This window comes from Pogona vitticeps, chromosome 2, assembly GCF_051106095.1.
Source record: "Pogona vitticeps strain Pit_001003342236 chromosome 2, PviZW2.1, whole genome shotgun sequence".
Lineage (NCBI taxonomy): Eukaryota > Metazoa > Chordata > Lepidosauria > Squamata > Agamidae > Pogona > Pogona vitticeps.
The window spans coordinates 202,565,434-202,589,325 of record NC_135784.1 but is presented as its reverse complement, the minus strand read 5'-3'; the positions used below and the strand labels follow the sequence as shown (position 1 = coordinate 202,589,325).

At 41.3% G+C, this 23,892-nt stretch overlaps 1 protein-coding gene across 5 annotated transcripts in view; it reads right to left on the bottom strand.

The window, feature by feature from the left end:
* The window catches only part of TRABD2A (TraB domain containing 2A), a 79,363-nt gene that overhangs the window by 14,845 nt on the left and 40,626 nt on the right, over positions 1–23,892 (bottom strand). For all 5 annotated transcript variants that reach the window (XR_013541372.1, XR_013541373.1, XM_072991950.2 and 2 more), the window contains exons 3-4: positions 12,446–12,592; positions 10,091–10,265 (exon numbers count right to left, since the gene is read on the bottom strand). Coding sequence is in view for 3 of the 5 variants with exons in the window: in XM_072991950.2 (XP_072848051.2) it covers positions 10,091–10,265; positions 12,446–12,592 (322 nt within the window). In the remaining 2 variants the exon portion in view is untranslated. The remainder of the gene's footprint in view (positions 1–10,090; positions 10,266–12,445; positions 12,593–23,892) is intronic.

The following is a 23,892-nucleotide window of genomic DNA, read 5'->3' as shown; positions in this document are numbered from 1 at the left end:
CACCAAATGGAAGTCATATTTAATAGCAGGGAGAAGTGCTGCTGCTATCACCATTTCTCTATGACCATGTTGTACTCTTTTACTCTTGTTTCCTTGCTCTCACGCTCTCTCTCTCTCTCTCTCTCTCTCTCACACACACACACACACACACACACAGAGAGAGAGAGAGAGAGAGAGAGAGAGAGAGAGAGAGAGACTGCTTGACAGTAGGAGTTAGCCAATTATGACAGTCATACCTTGATTCTCAGAGGCTAAGAGGACACGGTTTCAGAGCAAGCCTATTAGGGCCTATTTTACATATGCAGCTCAAGGAGGCGGGAGAGTCAGGACAGGGTAACTTGGATGGCATTACTTCAGGTTGCAATAGAAAGACGGGGTCTACATATTTAGAAGTCCCCTCTGCCAAATTAAAAATGAGCCTTACAAGCAGCAAACTAGCATAGCAGGAACCTTGTTCCTCAATATTTGTTTTCATCCATTTTCATCCATTTCAGGGTATTTTTCATATGAAGGTGCAAGTATTTTAAAAAGGGTTTCTCATCTGCAGCCAGAAGGGTCACCATCCATTCTGCCCACTCACTCAGATATAACCCATTCTCCAGTCTAGGCAGACAGACCAGGCTTTTAAAGTATGCCCCATTATTCACATCTTTTTCCTACATGAGGTGGCTAGATGGGGGACTTAATCTACCATTTTGAGCAAGAGGTCTGTGCCACTGAATCCTGCTCTTCTTCACCTCCATTCCATAATAATACTGATGAGTGGAATAACACAGCAGGAACTGTACAAGTACCACCTCCTTGACTAGCTAAGCACTATATCCAGCATTAGCACACAACGGAGATGAGAAGGACCAGGGTTTTACAGTGACAGGCACGGTTTAAAGATTTTTTTTTAAAAGATTAAATCCACAACCAGATCACCTTGCATAGAGAAGGTGTGAGAATCTCTTATCTCTGACAAGCTAATTCCAAGTTCTACATTGAATATGATCAGTTCTCCTTGGACTGCTATTCCCCCAACCAGCCCAAAGAATCCTTCTAAGGTTGTTTCCTACTTGTGCAAACCTCCAGCTCCACTGAATTTTTCCTCCTTTTAAAAGCTGACAAATTTTTCCTCCTTTTAAAAGCTGACAAAAAATTCAACCCAGATAGCTGTAACTGCACCAGAAATACCCCTTCACACAGGGCAGGACCAAGCTTAAGGCAAAATATTTTATAAAAGAGGGTGCATAGCCAAGGTGCTCATGACTACATACCAACCAAGCTATTTCAGCACATGACACACTTCTTAAGAACTACTCACGATCCCTGACAGTAAAAATAAATTAATAATAAACTCCACTCCACCTTTCCATCTGATTCCAAGGAAGTTGCCCCAATTTTAAACAAGTGCTTGGCGTCAGTAATAGGCTGGATGCGGGCAAATAAACTGAAATTTAATCCAGACAAGATTGTAGGGATACAATCTGTGCTAAATGGGGTTACAGTCCCCAAGAAAACTCAGGGTCACAATTTGGGTGTGGTTTTTGGATTCATGACATGCAGAATCTGCGTGCTGACGTGGCCACCACATGTTGCCTTCACTGCTGGAACAGCACTGCCTCCATGTAAAAGCCATCAATTCTTTCGTTACAGAGGGGCAGACTTGGAATGTTGTGACTGAGACAGTGATGGGGACAGGGAGTGCCACTGGAACTATCACATACAGTGGTGCCTCGCTTGACGAGGATAATCCATTCCAGCGAAATCGCTGTAGAGCAAAATCCTCATCAAGCAAAATAAAAAGCCCATTGAAATGCATTGAAAACTGGTTGAATGCATTCCAATGGGCGAAATACCTCAGCGTCCTGTGAAGACCCTCCATAGGGCAGCCATTTTCCGCTGCCTACGCAGCGAAAAATCTGTCCTGAACACAGCCGGGAGCCATTTTGAATAGCTGGCAGCCATTTTGAAACCCTAACGATCAGCTGTTTTGATCACCGTAATGCGAAAAATCGGTTCCCGAAGCAGGGAACCAATCATCAGGAAGCGAAAAAAGCCCTTTGAAACATCGTTTTGCGATCACAAAAACATCATCATGAACCAGATTCATCATTAAGCGGGGCACCACCATGGTGAAGATTAGAAACTACGATAACCTCATTGTGGTATCTGTTAACAGTTACACTCCTTCCTTCCTTCCTTCCTTCCTTCCTTCCTTCCTTCCTTCCTTCCTTCCTTCCTTCCTTCCTTCCTTCCTTCCACACACACACACACACACACACACACACACACAAACACATTTCAAGGGATATGTTTAACACAATTCAGAGACATAGTATAGTTCCATCAACATGTCACGTTTTAGGCATCTGCCTATCCAGGATACGTGTGTTTTAAGTAATAATTTTTCCCCTCATTTCTTTATAAATACCTGAAGCCATGTACACTACCACTGAGAATAAAGACAAACTAACTTATAAATAGAGCACTGAAAATTAAAACAGCATTAAAACATCTGCCCAAGTCAACTTTATGCCACACTTTTCAAAACACTTTGCTGAATTAGAAACAAATTACAAACAAATCAAGTTTTCATGGCATGTTTAAAACCAAAATATTTATTTTAGCACAAACTTTCCTGGATTGCAGTCTGCATCTTCAAATGCATTTTTTTTTTAAAAAAAAAATTAGAAAGTATAGGTGCCATGACCATGAAAACCTTGCTTCACACTCTCATAATTCCGACACGCATGAGATGAATACAGACCTCAGCTGCTGACTGAAAAGGATAGAGAGCTACAGGGTAGCCCCTGTGCTCGACTTCCAAAGAACAGTCCTCTATTTGAAGACACCCTGTTTGAAGGGTTATCCAGACCAATAAACATAATCCAAACTTACAATAATGGGTTTGGAATGGTCAGATGTCAATTGTGATGGCGTAACTGCCTTTGTGTTAGCACAGCCTCCTAGGAAAAGAACCAAAAAGTTGGTGTAGAAGGGAAGAGGCTCAGGGAGGAGCTGGGTTACACCAGATCCAAAACTGTCACAGCCACTATTGCTGGCACAACGTAAGGTCAAAGACAGGATTATTTTAAATTCTGCCCAGGCTGGAAGGGTTTGAATTCAGAACACGTTCATCTGGCTTGGCACCCTGGCTCAGCCAGCCCTCAGCCATCACAGCTAATCAGGACTGTGTCCCAAGTCTAGGTTTAAAATAACCATAAGACTGGAATGGAGGAACTTTCAAGCTGCTTACCAACAAGACAATAGAAAGAGGAGGCCATGCAGGTCATCTGCCAAAGTCTTCCCTATTAGGGTGAAGTGTATTATGATTCCAATTAAATCACAGTAGTTATTTATACTATTTCGCGAGGGACGTGGTGGGGCTGCGGGTTAAACTGCAGAAGCCTCTGTGCTGCAAGGTCAGAAGACCTGCAGTCGTAAGATCGAATCCACGCAACGAAGTGAGCGCCCATCGCTTTGTCCCAGCTCCTGCTAACCTAGCAGTTCGAAAGCATGCAAATGCGAGTAGATAAATAGGGACCACCTCTCTGGGAAGGTAACAGCGTTCCGTGTCTAAGTCGCACTGGCCATGTGACCACGGAAGATTGTCTTCGGACAAACGCTGGCTCTATGGCTTGGAAATGGGGATGAGCACCGCCCCCTAGAGTCGAACATGACTGGACAAAAAACTGTCAAGGGGAACCTTTTCCTTTAGTTATTTCTAATCAGACATCGAAACATATAAGTTAGCATGAGCATTTTGGAAGTCAAACATTCTCTTTTGTCCTAACCTCTGATGATGTGTTTCCTCTTTTTCTGCAATGTTATTAAGAGGCCACCCTAGGAAAGTACATACATCTGAGGAAGTCAATCCTTAGGTTTGTGGAACTCAGGGCACTGAACTAGAAAGTGCACCTGAAGCACTAAGATGAGACTCTGGATTTGAGCTTTGATCCATTATGAAGCAAATAAATAAAACCACACTTTGATCTTATTAAATCCCCTCAGGATGTTTCCTAAAATGAGATTCACCCCACCAGCCTTCTGCTGACATCGTGGAATTAGAAAAATCTTCTCTAGGGAAAAGATTTCAGAAAAGAACACGTTGGCAGTTATAACACCAGACGTGCAAGACATTTACTAAGCTACATACAAACATAATAAATTGTGGAGCTGATTCATCTTGGCATTTGGTAATTGCTCACATAATAAGAACTCCACAACATAACACTATTCCAGGAAATGGAAAGATATCAAAGTACCTATAAAAATGGAAGCAAAGAAGTTGAAAAATACAATAAACGAAGTACCTAAAAGCTCTCTGTATGTTTATTTAATGGCTGAAATTTTCTTGTGCAGCTATGCAAATATAACTAAAATGAATGTTTAAAAAATTGTTAAAACATATGTAAAAACATTTAATCGTATGTTAAAAATTTCTATAAACCTGATCTGCTGCATGTTTATTCGCGTAACTCAGTATAAAACAGATAACACAGAGATTGATTAACAAAGGCTATTGACTTCTAAAAGTTATGCTATTTGCATAAGTGTGCAACAGGATTTCAGTTACTAATTCTGGATGGGAAAAGGTTTAGGCAATAAGTAGATACATTTATAAATAGGAAGCCAAGTCAGTTAGACAGCTATATAGAAAATGTTTCTGAACGGTGCTCAGGGATTTTTTTTTTTTTGGTCCTTACCACATTCAGATTTGTATGTGAGAAATAGGTTCTCCACAATAAAAGGAGTATCACTGGTAAGAATAAGTTATAGAAAGCAATAATTTCCAGGTGTGGAGGATATAATTAGCTCAAATAATAGAACAATTATAGACTAGCAGGACAGCTCAGTGCTTTAGATATCTTTCTGCAGAGCCAGAGGTTGGGAGTTTGATTCTGCACTGTGCCTCTTGGATTCAGTTATCAATAGGGTCCCCTTCCACCTCTGCAATTCGTGTCTTTCTGCCAACTCCTGCGACGTTGCTGGAACCAGTTGTATTGGCTCTAGTCTTTCCATTGGACCATTTCAGCAACGTGGAGAGGGGGGATCTGCTGCTTGGGTAACAGCCTATCCTCCATATTACTTTACCCAGGCTTCATGCTCTGGAGAGGACACTTTTCGATACAGAGCATGTTATCATAATCTCTCGAGACTGAAGGATGCCTATGCTATGGACTTCTTTCTTAGTAGGTTGAAAGGTGCATATAGAAATTCCTTCAATCAACAAGGGTTGAGGCCTTAGACACAATTTGTCTTCTATTTATCATGCTGCCCTTTCATTTGTCCCCAGAAAGATCAGGACCACACCCACCAGAAAGACTACTGTTAAGGACCCATGATGGGTGGAGGTGGACTGCAGAAGTGGGAATTTCACTCACCCCCATCTATTGTCCATCTAATGAGCCTGTTCAGACTAGGGGGAAGTGAAACGAAGGTGGAGGATATATCAGGGATCTCCTACCAACTCTCCTCAAACTGAAGAAGCTACTTGGGCGAGTAGTGAAATGTCTTAACCTAATAAGAAAGAAGTCCAGTTGGCATGACTCAGCTTCCAGATAACCTCGCTTGGATGACTGAGAATCTTCACAGATATATTTCTGCCAAATGATCAACATTTTCCTATTAGTTAAATGTTTGGTTCTTCTGTTTATATTGTTTTGGCACTGCCGGTTTTTCAGATATATTTAAAATTCTTTTTAAAGGCTTGTGTGTCTGTGTTCTGAGCTGTCAAATAGGAGCCAACTTATAGCAACCTTAATAAGGCTTTCAAGGTACCGTAAATGAAATATTTAAGGAGAGGTTTTCCCAGTTCCACTTCTCCAGTCAATTTCATGACAGAGTGGCATTTCAAACCCCGTTCTCCAGAGTCTTCGTTCAGCACTCTATCCACTACACCAGGGGTTTCCAACCCCCAGACTGTGGCCTGGTGCTGGTCCATGGCCTGGCCTGGCCTGGGCCATGGAGACAGATCTCCCACACACCCCGCATGAACTCCCCCCTGCATAGCCCCTTTGTGCATGAGTGTGCGCCCCCACAAGTGTCCTCCACACCTTTGCGCATCTGCACATGCCCACTAGAGCGCCCATGAGAGTGCCCACATGAGTGCCCCCCTTCATGCATGCACATGAGTACAGGGGGGTGCCCTGCGTTCCTTGCACAATCGGTCTGCAGTGTCAAAACAGTTGGGGACCACTGTCCTACACCTCACTGGGAAAGACTTATGCCATTATTATTTTGTCAAACACAAATTCCTCTCTCTCCCTGCCCCCCCTTGTTTTTGGAAAGGGGAGGAAGCATCAAAACTTTTATAAAAACAACGAATACAAAACCAAACAAATGTATTTTCCTCATACTTTCTCTGCTCTGAATTAAGTGAGGGTCAATTCAGATTTTGAGCCCTGAATTAAACACAGATATTCTATAGACAAGGCAAGAAGTTTATTATATCTATACAGCCACAGGATAGCGGAATATCTGTTAGCTTGATTAGGAAGAAAACCCCTTTTGATTAATTAACTGACCAGATTTTTTTTTTTTAGTGCAGTTCAGAAAAACCTGCAAACTGCAAGCTCGCAAAAGACCCCTCCCCTTCTCCCTTATGAAGACATGTAAACCACCCTGGGATTGTTTTTGATGAAGGGTAGCACAGGTGCCTTTTGGAAAGAAGGAACAGAAAAGGAAAAGGAAAAGAGAAGGAAAATTCCCTTTCCAATATGATTATACTTTTAATGCTTCTTCTCCCCACCCACCTCTGGACCACTGTCACATTCCTATGCAAACCTAAATTAAAAGAGATCTTAGATTAGCTTCGATCCCTGGATCACAGAGGACAATCAACTTTTTACCTTCAAGGATCTCTTTTCCCATCCACTTGTCTACTAGCCCAAGAACTCCAAATGCTGATCACAGCAGATTCTGAATCATATTATGGTCCATGTTTAGTATCATGCTAGGTGCTGATCTGGTCAATGGAGTTGTACCAGAGCCTAGAAGAGTTTTAGTCTGTTTTGTCTCAAAGAATTGCTACCAGAATCCCCACCCCCAGCCACCAGGGTCACTGCAGTCCAAAAAAATTAACATTTCCAAGCTTTCCCCCTTATTGTTAATCCACATCAACCACGTGAATTTACAACACACACTCTTACAGCTACACACTGCAGAGGCAGGACGGAGGTAGTGAGGAAGCCAGTGCATGATAAATGACCTTGCAATAGAAAAACCCTGAGACTAATCAGAAGCTTATCTAGAGTTTCTCAAACGCAGTGTGAAAGTCACTGAAAATGAGGGCACATTCTGCCTCCAGTGTGCCAAAGGATTAGTCAGAATAAAGAAAGGCTTGCTGTGCCACTTGGCAACAAGAATGCATAAACCTGTGGCAATTGTTAATTTATACTCTGCCAAGACTAAGCACAGAGTGAAATCACTTGCTTTGCTGATTTACACTCATAATAATCCACCATCTGTAATGTATTCTTGGTCAACATTTTCTTGAGGGCGGTGGGGCAGTGGGGAGGGGAGGGAACTACTGGACTGAAATCCCAAGCAGAAGTAGGTCACCTTACAGTTTCCAAGCCGTATGTATGGTCAGATATCCAAGAAGGGTTGCTTTAACATTTGGTGAAGACATGCTTGAGGAATTGGTGACAACTAAGTGGGTTTTAGTAAATAAAAAGGTGGTATATAGTGATGTACGGAAGTGAGAGCTGGACCATAAAGCTGACTGCCAAAAATTTGATGCTTTTGAATTGTGGTGTTGGAGGAGACTCTTGAGAGTCCCCTAGACTGCAAGGAGAACAAACCTATCCATTCTGAATGAAATCAACCCTGAGTGCTCACTGGAAGGACAGATTCTGAAGCTGAGGCTCCAATACTTTGGCCATCCCATGAGAAGAGAAGACTCCCTGGAAAAGACACTGATGTTGGGAAAGTGTGAAGGCAAGAGGAGAAGGGGATGACAGAGGATGAGATGGCTGGACAGTGTCTGCGAAGCGACCAACATGAATTTGACACAACTCCGGGAGGCAGTGGAAGATAGGAGGGCCTGGCATGCTCTGGTCCATGGGGACACGAAGAGTCGAGCATGACTAAATGACTAAACAATAACAACAACATGCTAAATTTGTCTCTGTGAGTTGGTGGTGGGACCTAGAGTTCAGATTTCATTGGATATAAAATTTTGCAAACTATTTTGGCAAGACGTCTTTTGAACATTGCCAGTGAGGACTGGGTAGTTTTCTCCTACAAGATTAATGCTCAAAAAACAGAACCATAAATAAGGTAGGGAAACTAGTATTTTGACTCTGAGCACTAAAATTTAGAGACTGAAAAAAAGAAACCGACACACTCCTGCTTCGGGAAGGGCATGGTCATCGCAGGGTGTGAATTTCCCTATGGCAAGCATGTATTCTGCCTCCAGCAGATACACCTCAGGCAGGAGGAATCACAAAACAGGTGGGCTTAGTCCAGAACCAATATGGCTACTCTGCGTCCAGACCCTGGAGTTCCTCCCCATTCCTCTCCCCAGGTATGCGATTTTTCTTCTGACCCAAGTTTAAGCTACAGGGAAGCAAAGCCCCAAATCACTACTCAAATCTCTGTTGGAAACAGGCCTGCAAAAACCAGAAGTTACTTACTGAAATTCAGACTCTTCCAAGCCAAAATGATTACAAGCAAACCAAGAACGTCTGATTTGATATAAGAGATAATGAGTCAAACTTGTGGTAACTCATACATGCTTAAATCAAATGGAGGCACTTTCTAGCACCTAGTTCAGGGGTGAACAACGTGTGGCCCCAGGACCTTAATGTATCCAACTAGTATATGAGAGATCTTTATTATGCTCAGTAGATCAGATTAAAATTAATAACATAATAAAGCAATAGTTTTTATGGCTAATATATTAAAACAGGTATTGCTAGATAAACCCTAAATATACATTGCATAGAACTAACCCATAAAAATAAAAATTTAACAAAAAGCGTGCTGCTTATATACCGCCCCATAGCGCTTCAAGCACTCTCTGGGCGGTTTACAAGTTAATTATGCAGGCTACACATTGCCCCCCCCCAGCGAGCTGGGTACTCATTTTACTGACCTCGGAAAGATAGAAGGCTGAGTCAACATTGAGCCACTACCTGGGATTGAACCCCAGGTCGTGAGCACAGTTTTGGCTGCAGTACAGCGGTTTAACCACTGCACCACGAGGCACTAAAAAGGATTTTATGACATCATGTGCCCACCTCCACATTTGCCACCAATCTTTTTTTTTTTCATTTAAAATGTTTTCTTTAAAAGTTGTTTTGAGTCCTCTAGGGGCATTACGGGAGAAGTTTCCCATGTCTTGAGGACTCTCCAGCACACCTTGCCTCTGCTCCAAGCTTTTTTATTATTTAAAAACATTCTGTAGGCTATTAGAGGGCATGGGAAGCCAGTTGAGAAAAACATTTCCTGTGAGAAAAACTTTTGAAGGTGAAGGTCACAGAAGCAGCCCTTCAAGGTCCATGGATAGGTGTTTGTGGCCCCTGGACCTCTGGAGGTTGCCTATCTATGATTTCGTTTCTTTTATGACTAATTCCACAACCCTTTAATCTCATCTGTTCAGAACTGCCAATACACCTCTATAGCCTAACTTTTTCAACAGAACAGAGTATCGTATTACCATTGTACAACCATTCTAACTACTACATTGTACAACCACTGCTCTTTATACTGGCATTCTATACCAAACAGTACCCACCTGCTCACATGACTGCATTCAGATAATCCACAGATGGACATCTGCTAAAGCCTAAAGTATGCAGCTCCTCTTCCAGTGGTTATACAGCGAGGTCAGGTAAAGCAGGCTCTGCAGTTGTTGTTGAACTGCAACTTCCACCGGTTCTGGCCAGTATAGCCAATGGCAATGGATGATGGGAATTGAAGTCCAACAACTCTGGGGTCTACAAGTTTCCCACCCTGCTATAAACAACTGTCATTCTAGATGGGGAGTCAGAATACTTCAGCATATCTTGTTATGAAAAGAACACATAATGCAGAGCATCAAAAAGAAAAACTATTGTGTGCTTTTGATGGTTAAAAAAAATAACAAGCAAACACACACCAGCTCCAAATGCAAAGAAGAAACTTTTATCGGGATACTCTTCCAACAGATCTTTCACTCTCTTCCCCATCCGCTCATTTCGTTTATAGATAAGCTCCCGGGTGAAGTAGCTATCAATCTCTTGAGCTGTGATGCGTTCGTGAGGTGGCAGAGTGGCATTGATGAAGTTGGGGACCTATGAAAGAAGAGGAGAGATAGTTGATGTGGCAACATGGATGATACATTGGCTATCTGAACCCAACCAGATGTTAAAGAAACATCTAGCTGTTCCTGATTAATGGTGTTCAGCATTTCCCTGCCTGCCCCCATTCCCATTTGCTAGTTGCAATCAGCAGTGAAAGGATAGCAGTGGTGATCTCTATCATGTAGTCCCTTTTATAATTTTATTAGAACAACTCAATACTAGCCCTGCTGCTTCTGGGATCCAGGGCCACAGCAGCTCTTACTTCTTCACAAAGACAGGACATGGAGCAACAACATCTTAAATGCCCTGAGAAGTGGGTTGATACGTGTAGGAGAGCAGAGAAAAGCAAGGCAGCTGACAATAAAAATAGCAAGTCCCATTTTCTGCCTAGAGCATGAGGGCAAGGTATCATGTGTCATGTGCTATCAGCTGATCCACCCTGCCCCACTGGTGCAAATAAAGCTTCCTCTACTGATATGGCTAGTCTACAAAGAGAGGGCAAACATCAGGGGAAGATAATATAATTCCCAGATTCCCAAACTGAGCATGACTATTGCTTTGCAGCCTTGTGGATTCTGGGATTTTTAGTCTAGAAAGGGATATTTTCTACTTCTGAATCTGCCTCTGCTTTCTTCTTTTAGACTCAGTTGGGTAAGGGTGCTCAGAGGTGCCTCTTAGTCCTAATGTCACCTGTTCAACAATAAGATATAAATCATATCAGGTACCAAATCAAAGATTTGCTCAAATAAACCACCGGTTGGCTTGCCACATCATCCCTAACTTCTTGAACGCATTCAGCTACAGGACAATCATGCTTACCAAAGTAAAAAATGTATCTATATAATTATAAAGCAGTTCAGCACAGTTTCAGAGTGAGTTAACAATTTCAATGCTTGGAAGAGAAAAGAAGTTTTTACATTTCTCCAGAAAGAGACTGAAGAGAAATGCAAATGAATATCGTAGAGCAAGATTAGGAATCATGTGACTGTACCCCAGGAGTAATTTTTTCACAAGAACAAAATGGGAATGCTGTATCTCTAACAGCCTAGTTTTCCTATAACACAGTGTTGGACACAAGGATGGACACATATCTCATTTCAGGAAAAAGTCTGGTTTGTTTGAAAACACAACTCCCCCCCCACCCCGAAATATCTTCCCAGTTACTTCCAGTTTTGTTTGAAACAGCTGATGTAGCCCCACAGGTTTCTACACTAGAGAAACCTTGCCAAATTCTCAAAGAGTGCCTGAAGCATCTTAGAAGAAAGGTTTTTTTTCCATTTCTAAAGCCACAACTGCCATTACTACCCCAATGCCTGATGTTTGTGGCAAATAATGTCATCTATAAACAAAACAAAACAAAAGGTTCAGATGGGTGGAAAAACTGCAATACTCGAAAACTTAAATGGAAATTTAGCAGGCAAACAAAAACAGCCATAACAACAACAAGCAAACTAGAGCATGTTTCAGAACAGATGTACTGATTCATATTGACCTAGACAGTCTGACCTCAAATAGTTGGCAGCATTTTGTACAATGTAAAGCTGTCAAATAATTTTCAAGGTGAGCTTGTGCACATTACACTAGTCCAATCTAGACATAAGCATGCTCTTAGTGGCAGTGCCTCTGTCTTTTATCATTGGCTGCAACTGGTAGGCATGGAAGCTCTCTCTCACACAAACTACACTGTGGAACATGTACAGGTAGCATTCTTCATCTTGCTTCACATTATCCTTGAAAACACTTTCTAATATGTCAGGATAAAAGAAAACCTAGTTTAAGTCCATGTATGTTGACTCACCACAATGGTATTCATGTATTTTCCAAAGTCACGCTGTCTTCAATGAGGCTTACTCTCAGTGCATAACAGAACTGGGGAACTTTTTGGCCTCCAAGTGTTTTGAACTACAGCTCCCATGATCATTTACCATGGCCCTTGCTGGCTGTAGGCCAAAACATCCGGAGGGTCTGGCAAACCAGAAGAGCAACAGTACTAAACATGCTTCTAGAAGCAGAATTGTGGATTGCAATGCCACCAGAGATTAAATGAAAATTATTTTAAATTGCAAAAAGTATGCCGTTTTTATGCCTTTTCTTTTGAGAAGACTGGCTGACTAGTTAGCTGAAGAGGATGACTGATAGTGACATGCAAAGCATAAGAGAGCTAGACTCACTTGGGAAGTGTCATGATTGAAGATGATGGAATTGAGGTCTCCACAGTTGTAATGCTTGATCAGGTCCTCTGTTGTACATGGGATCTGTAAGCTGCCTGCTCGAAGATTCTCTTGCTGCAAAAGAGTCTGATTCAGTGCAAAGATCACCTAGGTGAGGGTGGGGGGAGAAAAAAGGAGAGTTCCCCATCAGTCTTTAAGCTTATTGCTAAGAAAAGCATATGCATAAGCAAGAAGCTCCTGAATTCCATCCCACATACTTCTTTAACTATCCAAACCTTCACCAAATAGAAGGATAACATATGTAATAAAGCATCTCAAGAACACTGTTGTGACGTTGAGATGTTCCATAGTTAATTATATCACCTGTGGACTTTATGGTCTGCTGGAAAAGTCACTGGCCTTCATTTGGAAGTTTACACAATATACTTACATAATGTATACATTATAATACAATATAATTTAATTTAATATTTTAGTTTGATGGTTTAGTTATCTGGCTGTAGAGCCACAAGCTGAGAGTTCGATTCCCCAATGTACTTCTTATGAGTAGAGCCAGCCTGTGTGGCCTTGGGCAAGGTGAACAATCCCAGGATGGCCCCAGAAGAAGGGAATGGTAAACCACTTCTGTGTTTTAGCTACCTGGAAAACCCTGGAAAGGGTCGCCATAAGTCGACAGCATGCAATTGCTCTTGTTTCATATTTATTTTATCTTCTTGCATAGCCATACAAAAGGCATAACATTTGATGACAAATTATCCCAAGTTAAGAAATTATCATACACATTATATGTTGCATGCTGATTCTCTTAACTTAATATTCAACAGATAATGTCTATGGTGATTTTTTTTAACTTAAGGCACTTTGCTTCCAAAAATTATGTCATTTGTGTTAGGTGTAACTAGGTACAAAGAGCTGGGCCATTGTACAATATATACAAACGTATATGCATAAACTATACACTGAATTGAATAGTGTTGGGTTCATTCTCCCCTCTCCCCCTGGTTTTTATGAAATAGACTAGCTGTAATGTTGGACGGAGTACTGCTGGAGGTGATGGGCTGTTAACTCACATTTAACTATTCATGTTAGTTTACTTTTTTGAAATTACAAACAAGATGATCTATTGACCAGCAGATGCTGAAATATGATGATATACAGGTTTTGATTGTTCCGTCTCTAAATAAATGTTGAGATTTCCCAGAGAAAGAACTCTGATGTTCAAAACACCTAAGGAAATCTGGTAATCAACGTTCCCTTTAATTTTCCACCAGTGCTGGGTGGGGGGTCCCCATACACGCGGGGTTCCAGCCGTGACCAGAACCAAATGGATGGCAATACTGGCTTCAGGTGTGCAGCACTGATGCAGCACTATGCAGCTGCCCACCTATGCAGCTTAGAGGGAATGTCAATGGTATTCAATAGTTTTAGTAAGTTTTTAGTAAGTTTGCATGCCTTTATAGCATTCATTCAAATATTGAATGAATAAAGGCATACAAATATTGTACCAACCGTGCTTTAGCATCAATAAGAACTCACAAGTATTCTTCTGAGAAGTTAGATCCTATAAGAATTTCCTGGGAAATAAGTGCCTCTGAAAACAATGAGATCTGCTTTCAAGTAAACATGTACAGCATTGTAATATCAATAGCAGTAGAACTTAATGCAAGTACAGCCATGGCTTTAAAAGTCATCATAATATGTAGTGATGGGAATGTAACTAATGACGGGATCCATCTTACAGCTTATCAAGGAGGTGAATGAGGTTGTAGTTAAGGAGTCAATCTTCTTTTACGTTCTGTAAACAATGGTACCTTTATGGCAGATGGATCATACAAAGCTAATGGCTGTTATAAACGGAAACCCTTTATCCAGAAACAGAACCTAAAGGCTTCCCAATACAGTTTTTCTATCTCATGTTATCACATGGAGGGATTGTGATACCAGGTGCAGTTTCAAACAGTACGCCCTTTGTGAAAAGTTTATCTTCAGTACACAGTTAAGTGACCTACAGGTCCTGGCTTTCATAACAAGGGAAAAATTGCAGAGCTTGTGAATTTTAAGGTGCTTTCCTTCATGAAAACGCTGTTATTCAGTGGCAAAAGTGTCTGTGTGGGGAGAGAAGGAATGGATAAAACACATTCTTATCTGGAGGTGGGCCACAGGAGTAAATAGTACTACGTGGCAGCTTGTATTTCTTTTCAATATTAGCTTAAACTTTAAAAGTTCTATTTTCATACCCTGTTTCCCTGAAAATATGGCCTAACCTGAAAATAAGCCCTAGTATGATTTTTCAGGATGCTCGTAATATAAGCCCTACCCCAAAAATAAGCCCCAGTTAAGTGAAATCCTGCCCTCCACCATTGTGAAGCAACCAGAAGATGATGATATGGCTGTATTTAAATAATGTAGATTGTTGTACATGAAAAAAAAAACATCCCCTGAAAATAAGTGCTAATGCATTTTTAGAGCAAAAATTAATATAAGACCCTGTCTTATTTTCGGGGAAACATAGTAGTAATGCTTAGTGTTTCTGTAATGCTTGGAGAGTCCAAACTGTTTTGTGTACTTTATCTCATAAATCTCTGCATCAACCTTGTAAAGCAGATCGGTGTTGCTCAGATACTTGAGAAGGTAGCAACATCTTGCCTAGGGTCTCTGTACCTGCAGAGAGATTTTGCTATTGATCCCACCTGCTCTGGCCTCATCTTTCTTCGGTGTGCACATATTGTGTCATGCCAGTTATTATTTAGCAAGGGAGGGTGGTAAGCTCTAGAGATGGGCAGGAATCAGTAAAAAATGTGATTTGTGATTCATCAACATCAATGAATCACAAATTACAAATTTACAATTTTTCCTGATGAATCGATGAATCAATTTGTCAACTTGTTTGTATATTGAAACCCTATAAAATGAGCCCCCAAGCACCTAGAGACATCAAATTCACAGGGAAGATTCCCCTGGCTCTCGTCTACAAGCCCTGCACATTTAGTGACCTTTGGTTGTCAGACATCGCAGTTATACACCCACAAGGAGGAACCCCTGGGACAGTTTCCCCCAGTCACCTAGAGACACTAAAATAACAGAGAACCTTCTACTGACTCCTCTCTGATCTCTCCAAGTTTAGTAAATACAGTGGTGCCTCGCAAGACAAATTTAATTCTTTCCGCGGTTTATGTTGTCTTGCGATGAATTCATCTTGCGAAACCCATTTTCCCATAGGAATGCATTGAAATCTAATTAATGCATTCCTATGGGGGGGGGGAAGTCAGAACAAAGTCAAATTTGGTTTACAAAGAGTTTACTAAGTGCTCTTTAAAGCCATACATATTGTGCTGATGATTTAAAAATTTTCAATTAAAAAACTTTAACTTTTTAAACATAATAGAAAAACATTTAAAAATCTGCAAACATGAGGCAGGAACAAAAAACGGAAAACATTTGTCTTGCGAAGCACAGCCATAGGAAGATTTGTCTTGCGAGTCATCAAACCGCCCCCCCCCATTGCCAAAACCCTTTGTCTTGCGAGTTTTTTGTCCTGCAAGGCATTTGTCTTGCGAGGCGCCACTGTATTGAGTTTCAGGCTTCCAAATTATATATCCACAGAATGGGTCCTCTCAGGAAAGCGCCCTTTAGCAGCTGGTTTTGGGAAACCCAAGATTCACCAAACGTGGAGGGAGTGTAGAAGAGAGTCATGGGAAGTTTCTCTGTAATGTTGGTGTCTCTAAACGTCTGGGGGAACTTTCCTGGGGAGTCCCTCTTTGTGGGTGTATAACATGGACATCTAAAAGCCAATCTTCACCAAACATGAAGGGATTGTAGAGGAGAGTTAAGCAATGCTTCTCTGCACTTGTTTTGTCTTTAGGTGTCTGGGAAGCTACTTTATAGCCAAACGAATCAACAAATCAACAATCAGTAAAAATTCATTGATTCATATTTGTCAGGGATTCATATTTGTACAAATACGAATATGAAAATTAGCAATTTTTGAATGAATTTGGTGATTCGTTTTTAATTTGTGCCCACCTCTAGTAAGCTCCCTTGTAATGTTACTGCCATATTACACCATCCCTGAGTAAGGGAGGTACTAATACTGAGAAAAGGGACCTTATAACAATTCTAAAATGTCTTCCACTGTAGTGTAGATTTCATTCAAATCAAATCGATTTAAATCATGACTTAAATTTTAAAAATTGAAGGTTTTTTTGACAATTGAAATTTTAAAAAATAATTTTTAAAAAACTTAAATTGATTTTTAAAAAAATCATTGCTTTTTATCCACCCTATTCCACTGTCGTCAGCCTATAAAACAACTGAATTCATGGCACAGAATACAGAAGAAAATGCAGAAAAGTTCATTTTGTTCCTCAATACCAATTCACTGTAGCAAGTGCCTGACTCTGTCCCCCACAAAAAAATCTATTCCCCCAAGGATACTAATCAAATGTGCTGTATTTGCTAGCACTTCCTCCTTCCCTACAAAAGCCTGTTGGGTAAGTATTGCAATTTTTGCCAATAAATGACTTTTATTGAAAACAACAACAACAACAACAACAACAACAACAACAACAACAACAACAACAACAACAGAGTGCCTAACTTCAGAAAGATGCAATCGATTTCCATGAGACTTAACAGAAGAGACACATCTGCAACATTTTTCACTTTGGACAGAAAACAAACTTCCTGCTAGAGGCTGATATGTCTTTGTGTTGTTTTTCCCCAACCCCACAGCCAAAAACAAACCTTAGTTTCAAAGCAGGCAATGTGGGGGAGGGGGGCGGGCGATCACAGACTAATTGGCAGCCTTTTGGTCCTAAGAGAGGGGTGTAAAAATTCCAAACTATGCTGCAAGGATGATTGAGACAGCAGCCTCAAGAAGACTAACATCAGCTCTCAGAGACATGTACTATCTATTTTCGGACTCTTGTCTTATCTGCACTATCCATGAAAGTATTGTGCTCAGCCTGAAGACGTGGAATTTTCTCCATGAAAGCTTGCAATTTGTTTGACTTTTTAATTTATTTATTTATTTTATTTATGTATTTATTTATTCAATTTTTACCCCGCCCCTCTAGACAACATCTACTTTGGTGGCCCAATAAAAGGTATCACCCATTCTTAGATTTGTGTGATCTTATGGGCCACACAGCCTTTTCCTTGTTCTATCCTGAATTAATTAGATCAAGATAATAATAAAAAACCTAGCACCCTCCAGATGTTTTTGGCTTCAACTTCCATAGATAAAGGTAAAGGTTCCCCTTGACAATTTGTCCAGCGGTGTCCGACTCTAGGGGGCGGTGCTCATCTCTGTTTCCAAGCCATAGAGCTAGCGTTTGCCCAAAGATAATCTTCTATGGTCACGTGGCCAGTGCGACTAGACACAGAACGCTGTTACCTTCCCACCATGGTGGTACCTATTTATCTACTTGCATTTTGCATGCTTTTGAACCGCTAGGTTGGAGGGATTTAGGACAAGTGACAGGGGCTCACTCTGTCACGTTGATTCGGTGTTATGACTGCAGGTCTTCTGACCTTGCAGCACAGAGGCTTCTGCAGTTTAACTCGCATGCCACCACGTCCCTCAACTTCCATAATCATGGTCAACGGTCAGAGATGACTAGAAATGTTGTCTAGAATACCTGCAGGACACCAGCTACCAACTCCTGATATATATCCACCATGCCATATTTATGATGAATCAGACAAAAAATTTAGATTTTTTTAAACAACAAGTAGATAACTAAATAATTCATACAGATTAACTACAGAGCCTCACTTACAGCTATACATTCTGGTCATTCTAGATAAGCCAGAAGTCTCAATCTTTCTGAGAAACACTACAAGTGGTTTTATTTTTTTAAATGTGCAAGTGCTGTTGACAAATTCATCTCAGGAACAAAAGAGAACATCAAAGGGTTTTACAACATTAAGTACGACATATTCTGTGACTACCAGCACGATTCACTGCCCCACAAGTGGATGTCATAAACAGATGCAACATATTAGCAATAGCTTCTGATGAAAAATGGTCATATACTATTTACATTTTCCTGGGTAAGCTGTTTCATGAATATAATTAAAACACTTTCAATACAAATAAATTCCCTCCCCAAACCAGCAAAGAGTCTTGGGGCATTTTAAGAGCTGAAAAGTTTTATTTAGCATAGGTTTTTGTAGAATTTGCCTAAAAGGAACTTTGGAGGAAGCATCCATTGAGTTAGAGTTGCTACTTATTTTTTTAAAAATTGTGGTGGTGGGGGGAGCCAGTTGGAAAGTGTGCACTGACTATAAGTGCGAGATTAATTATCCCCCTAACAAAGTGCACTGACTGAATGTCTTCCCTCCCCCTTTCTTTCCTCGCTGACATAGTCCTGTATTTTTGTTACCCACAAACCATCCTCAAACTGATTTGTAGGAAGTTGGGCCAAGGTTGTTGCCCCTTCAGAAATATTTCTCATCCCCCCCCCAACAACCCCACGCCAGGATGCCTGGTCCCTACTAAAACACATTCACATCAACATCAAAGCCCCTTCTCAAAGGATGTACTGAGAGAACAAAAGTAACAACTTTATTGGAAAACTTCCCCCCAAAGTATGCATGCACACCAAAACACATCCAGTGCCCTACCTCCCCATTTCCACTGCAGCCTGTCTTTCTTCTGCCTTGCACCCCGCCCACCACACACCAAATTTTTGGTAGTGTGAAAAAAAAAATGATTAAGCTTTGTAGTCAACATAGTGCTTCAGGCTTCATTCTGCTGGCTGAGATTTCTTCAGCTGTCAGTGGCAGGGGTGTTGGGGAGCTGGGGGAGATACTTGTCCCTTGTCCCTTTTACTAGCATTGTTGGAGTGGCCTGCTAGGCTAAGGGGTGGAGGAAGGGGGCCCGTTAGAGCCCGGCAGATGCCTTTTTTGTCAAGGACAAAAGACCCCCAGCCATCCTCTCCACTTTTCATCACTTTCATCCAGGCTGGATCAAAGCACTGCTCTACATATGAAAGGAACCTGGCATTATGCGCCTCAAATTAGCCTATCGCCACCCCGCTAGCCTCTGAGGCCTCTCCACAAAAGCACCCACATCTGTTCGATCCATTTGCCTCATCTTCCCTCTCTCACTCTCTTTTTCTGTGTGTATGTGTGTGTGTGTGTTCTCAGCTTTCAATTTGTGGAGCCATTCAGCTCCATGAATTTAGGGAAGACACCTTTCCTGCTTTAGGCAGACCACGTGGCTTGTTTGGTTTTTTGTTTTTGTTTTTTAATTGTCTCCAGGCATGGTTTCACGGGCCTGCCACACTCATTCTAACAGCCCCTCACACTACGGTGACTTTGTAAAATTGACGTTTCTCCGTTCTGGCCCCCCCAATCACCTGATGCAGGGGAACGAAGGCTCCTTCTATATGTGTTGCAAGTGAGGTCTGCTGCCGTGAATCAAAGCGATCCTCGAATCAAAGGCAGCAAGGCTATGAAAGTCAATAATCCTCTTTTGTCATGGTAATGGTTCGTGCCTGAGCGCTGAGAGGAAGAAAAACAGGCCTCTTTGCTCAGATGCTATGCATTTCCTCAGATGTGCTATGCCTGCCTCTCTCGGCTGCTTTTGAAGCCCTTCTCCAAGCCTGTATAACCCACACGTTCTTCACGGCAGTGGTAGGAGAGACCCTATGAAGAGCCACCCAACGCATCAACGCACAAAAAGGGCTGGGCCAGTGACTTTTCCCAACTGTTTGCCATCGGTATGATTGGCGTTTCCAAGTGCACACTCTCTTAACGTAATGTTCAACTCAGTATATTTACCAAAACTTAACAAGACAGCATATAGAACTCGAAGTGAAAACAACATTGAAGACAAAGAGAGGAATAACCATTTCAGAAACAAAGCAGTGTCTGTGTGCACATACACACCCTGTAAAACAGGAATGGGGAACATGTGGCTATAGAATATTGTAAGACTATAACTCCCATCAGCCCTCATCAACATATCCAAAGATAACAGATCACAGGGATCTATTCATGATATCCAACATAAATAATGCAGAACCTGACACCTAGAAGACATTTTGCATTTCTTAAAAGTTTTGTGACAGGGGTTAGTTGTCTCTGTTTGGGGAAGCTGTAACCTATATTCCTCAACGATAAAACTGGGTGGAGATGAGAGGTGCAAGAAACATCCAAAGCTGATTTTGAAATTATGCTTGTATTCCTACCTCTACAGCATCTCTTTTCATTTTCTGTTTATTCTTCCCCTCAGTGGGGGAAGAGGGAAAGCTCTATTTTGGGGGAGAGGGAAACAAGCAGCAAACGACACATGGAACATCTTATCAGAAATCACAAGTTTGTAGTCAACTACTGTAATAATAATATTGTTCTGCCAAATTGATTCCAACTCCCCAGGTCTTCTGGATACAAAGTACTCAGGAGTTGTTTTGTTTTGCCAGCGCCTCTGGGACTCTGAAGTGAGCCGAAGGCTGCAGTGTTGGCAGGCCACGTAACCCCTTTCAGCCACACATGCTCTGGAATATGATTTGGCTGGCGTCTCTCCTGGGAAGGAGTGTGAGGAGTTCAAATGTCTGGCACATCCATCTGAGTGCTCCTACTTACTTAGCTACACCACTGGTTCTTAACCTTGGGTTACTCAGGAGTTTTGGACTGCAACTCCCAGAAGCCTTCACCACCAGCTGTCCTGACTGGGGTTTCTGGGAGTTGCAGTTCAAAAGCATCCGAGTAACAAAGATTAAGAACCACTGAGCTACACCAGTTCCCATAGTCAAATGGGCATAAACAAAAACACCAGAGGACCTTGCCACCAAAACAAGGAACTGCTTATTGAGTTCCATCTCCTGTCCCCTATATATTGATGCATGACGTCATGTGTGATGTGATGTCTTCACACTGTTTACTTTGGCCTGCAATTAAACATTAGTAACTACAACAATCCTCTGGTGTCTCACCTGTTCTCCAGGAGATTTCAAAATTGGTGGCTAGGAGTTCCGTTGTATCCTGTGCTAGTTCCTTTAGAGGCCTTGTGGGGGGTGTCATCTGGTCCTGCCGATTTAGAAATATTTCATTTTACTATGTATTCCTTGAACCTCTCCCTCCCTACCAATTAACATGGTACCTGGTTGTCATCCTTCTATGTTCTCACAGGAAGATGTATGAAAATTTGTGAGCTTGAAGGAAGGAGATGAATAAAACACCTCTAGGCCCTTTTTGAAATCCCGACTGTGGCTCCGACTTGATTAAATTTTCCCTATTGTTCCATAATTATAAAATGGCTAGAAGGCACTACTACTCTGCATTTTTCCTGCTGCCACTGCTCCATCCATAGCACACTTCTGGCTGTTGCTGGAGGGAGGAAGGCCTTCCACATGGCTATGAAGTCAGCACATCCAGGATAAGTTGACCTACATCAGTAGTTCCCAACTCTTGGTTCCCTGATGTTCTTGGACCACAACTCCCAGAAATCCTGGCCAACACAGCTAGTGGTGAAGGCTTCTGGGGATTTTAGTCCAAGAACATCTGGGGTCCCAAGGTTAGGAACCACTGACTTAGATACATTGCACAGGGGGCCAAGTACTGTAACCTGGGGTTAGGGTCCTACTGCTGGGTTGCCATTTCTAGTGACAGTCCATGCCTTTCTCTTCTCCTTAATTGTTAGGGAAATGTTCCTATTTCAAAGCATTTCAGCTGTGGAAGTCAAATGGAACAGAAATCTCAGCTGTACATTTTCAATCTTTCCTTCTGGGCAGTTTGTTCATAAATGAGGAGTGGAAACAAAATAAAAATGTGTTTTTGATTCAGTTTCAGGTCACAGAAATAAGAGAGCTACTTAAAAAAACCTAACCAGCCTGGTGAATGGCAGACACTGTGCAGAGGTTGTTAGAATGCCCTCAGCCTTGCCACCTGCAGACACTTAATGTCTTCCCCAGCCTAGAGAGACTCTGTTCACAATTACTGCAAATAGATCCAGTTATTCGCAAACCAAGAAAAGTAACCTTGATTCCATTCCACCCTCATTTAAAAGGGAGTCAAGGCATAGCTCAAGGACATTAGTGCCAAGCCCACTTCAAAGTATTCATCAACACATCAGATGATGCTTTGGCATCTCTCTCTTGCTCTAGACTGATTACTAGGAAAAGACACATTTATAAGAAACTTTCTAGTGTCAATCACTTCTCCAATTTCCAACACAGTTTGATTCCTGCATTTGCTATTTCTTCCTTTGAAGGAAACGGAGGAGAAAGGAATCTTTGAATAGCACATTACAAAAGAGACTCTTACCTAAACAGCTAACAATCAAAATCAAAAACCCATTTCATGAATAAATGCTTTTGAGAGGAGGAAATCAACAAAGAAAAACCAATTGCATTGCAATTCCAAAACCAGGTTGCTACTGTAGCCAAGAAACTGTCCATAATAAGCAAATAGTCTTTTATAAGCATATGTTTACCTAAGAACGAAACAAAAACTAACGTTCAGAACAAAGCTGAATGATTTTTTTGAAGGCACAAAATATTTCTGAATATTTCTATTACCTTTCATCACAATAGGCACTCATGGGGCGATGTGGGGAGTGAAATTATTTCAGGTACAGAAATGGATGAAAACATATCTATTTGCTACCTATCTAATTTCTCTTGGACAAAAAAGAGATTGGAATAGGTCTTATTCATTTTTTAAAAGTATATCCTGCCTTTTATGTGCTACAGAAGCTTGCAAAAGCAATACACTTATTGTTTGGAAGGAGGATTTGTTTCCAAATTTTGAAGAAAGGAGTCTGTGGGGGAGGGAGGTAAGAAGCATGAATAATTCTGTAAATAATTGCACATCTCTTATACATAGTTAAGAAAGTCAACCTACAGCAGCATTATTTTTCCTGGGCAAAATATAATTACATTTAAAATAAATTAAAAGAATACAAATTACAAAAAAATCTACATCCTTGGCCACAGTTACGTGATGTAACAGAGCAAAAGTCTTAATTAGATGTGCTGGATTGCTGAGACAGCATATACATGCTACTTCCTTTGCAGTTGCTTGAGCAACAGAAAGCAGACCTTGCCCTAGCACAGTAATATACAGCCCTTGAGTTGAATCAATTTCTGCTCCTTGGAAAAAATCTTCACAGAACAGCCACTCTTCTGTTCCGATACTCCCTTGAGATTACACAAAACTTCATCTCATGAACCTTACACAAGATGTCACCAGAAATCCATTTACAAACAAATTTATTTACACTAAGTGTCCATGAAACACACAGGACTGACATTTTTAAAGCAAGGTTTGTTTATTCAATGTCAGCCCTTTTGTTAATCTTATAACCAATGGATCAGTGATTGTTGTAAAACCTCAATGTATTTTCTCAGCCTACAAGAATTTGGCTTTTGTTTGGATAAACTACAATGGCTGAAGTTAGATTACTACACTATGACCCGAATCCAGTGTTTGTGTAAGAT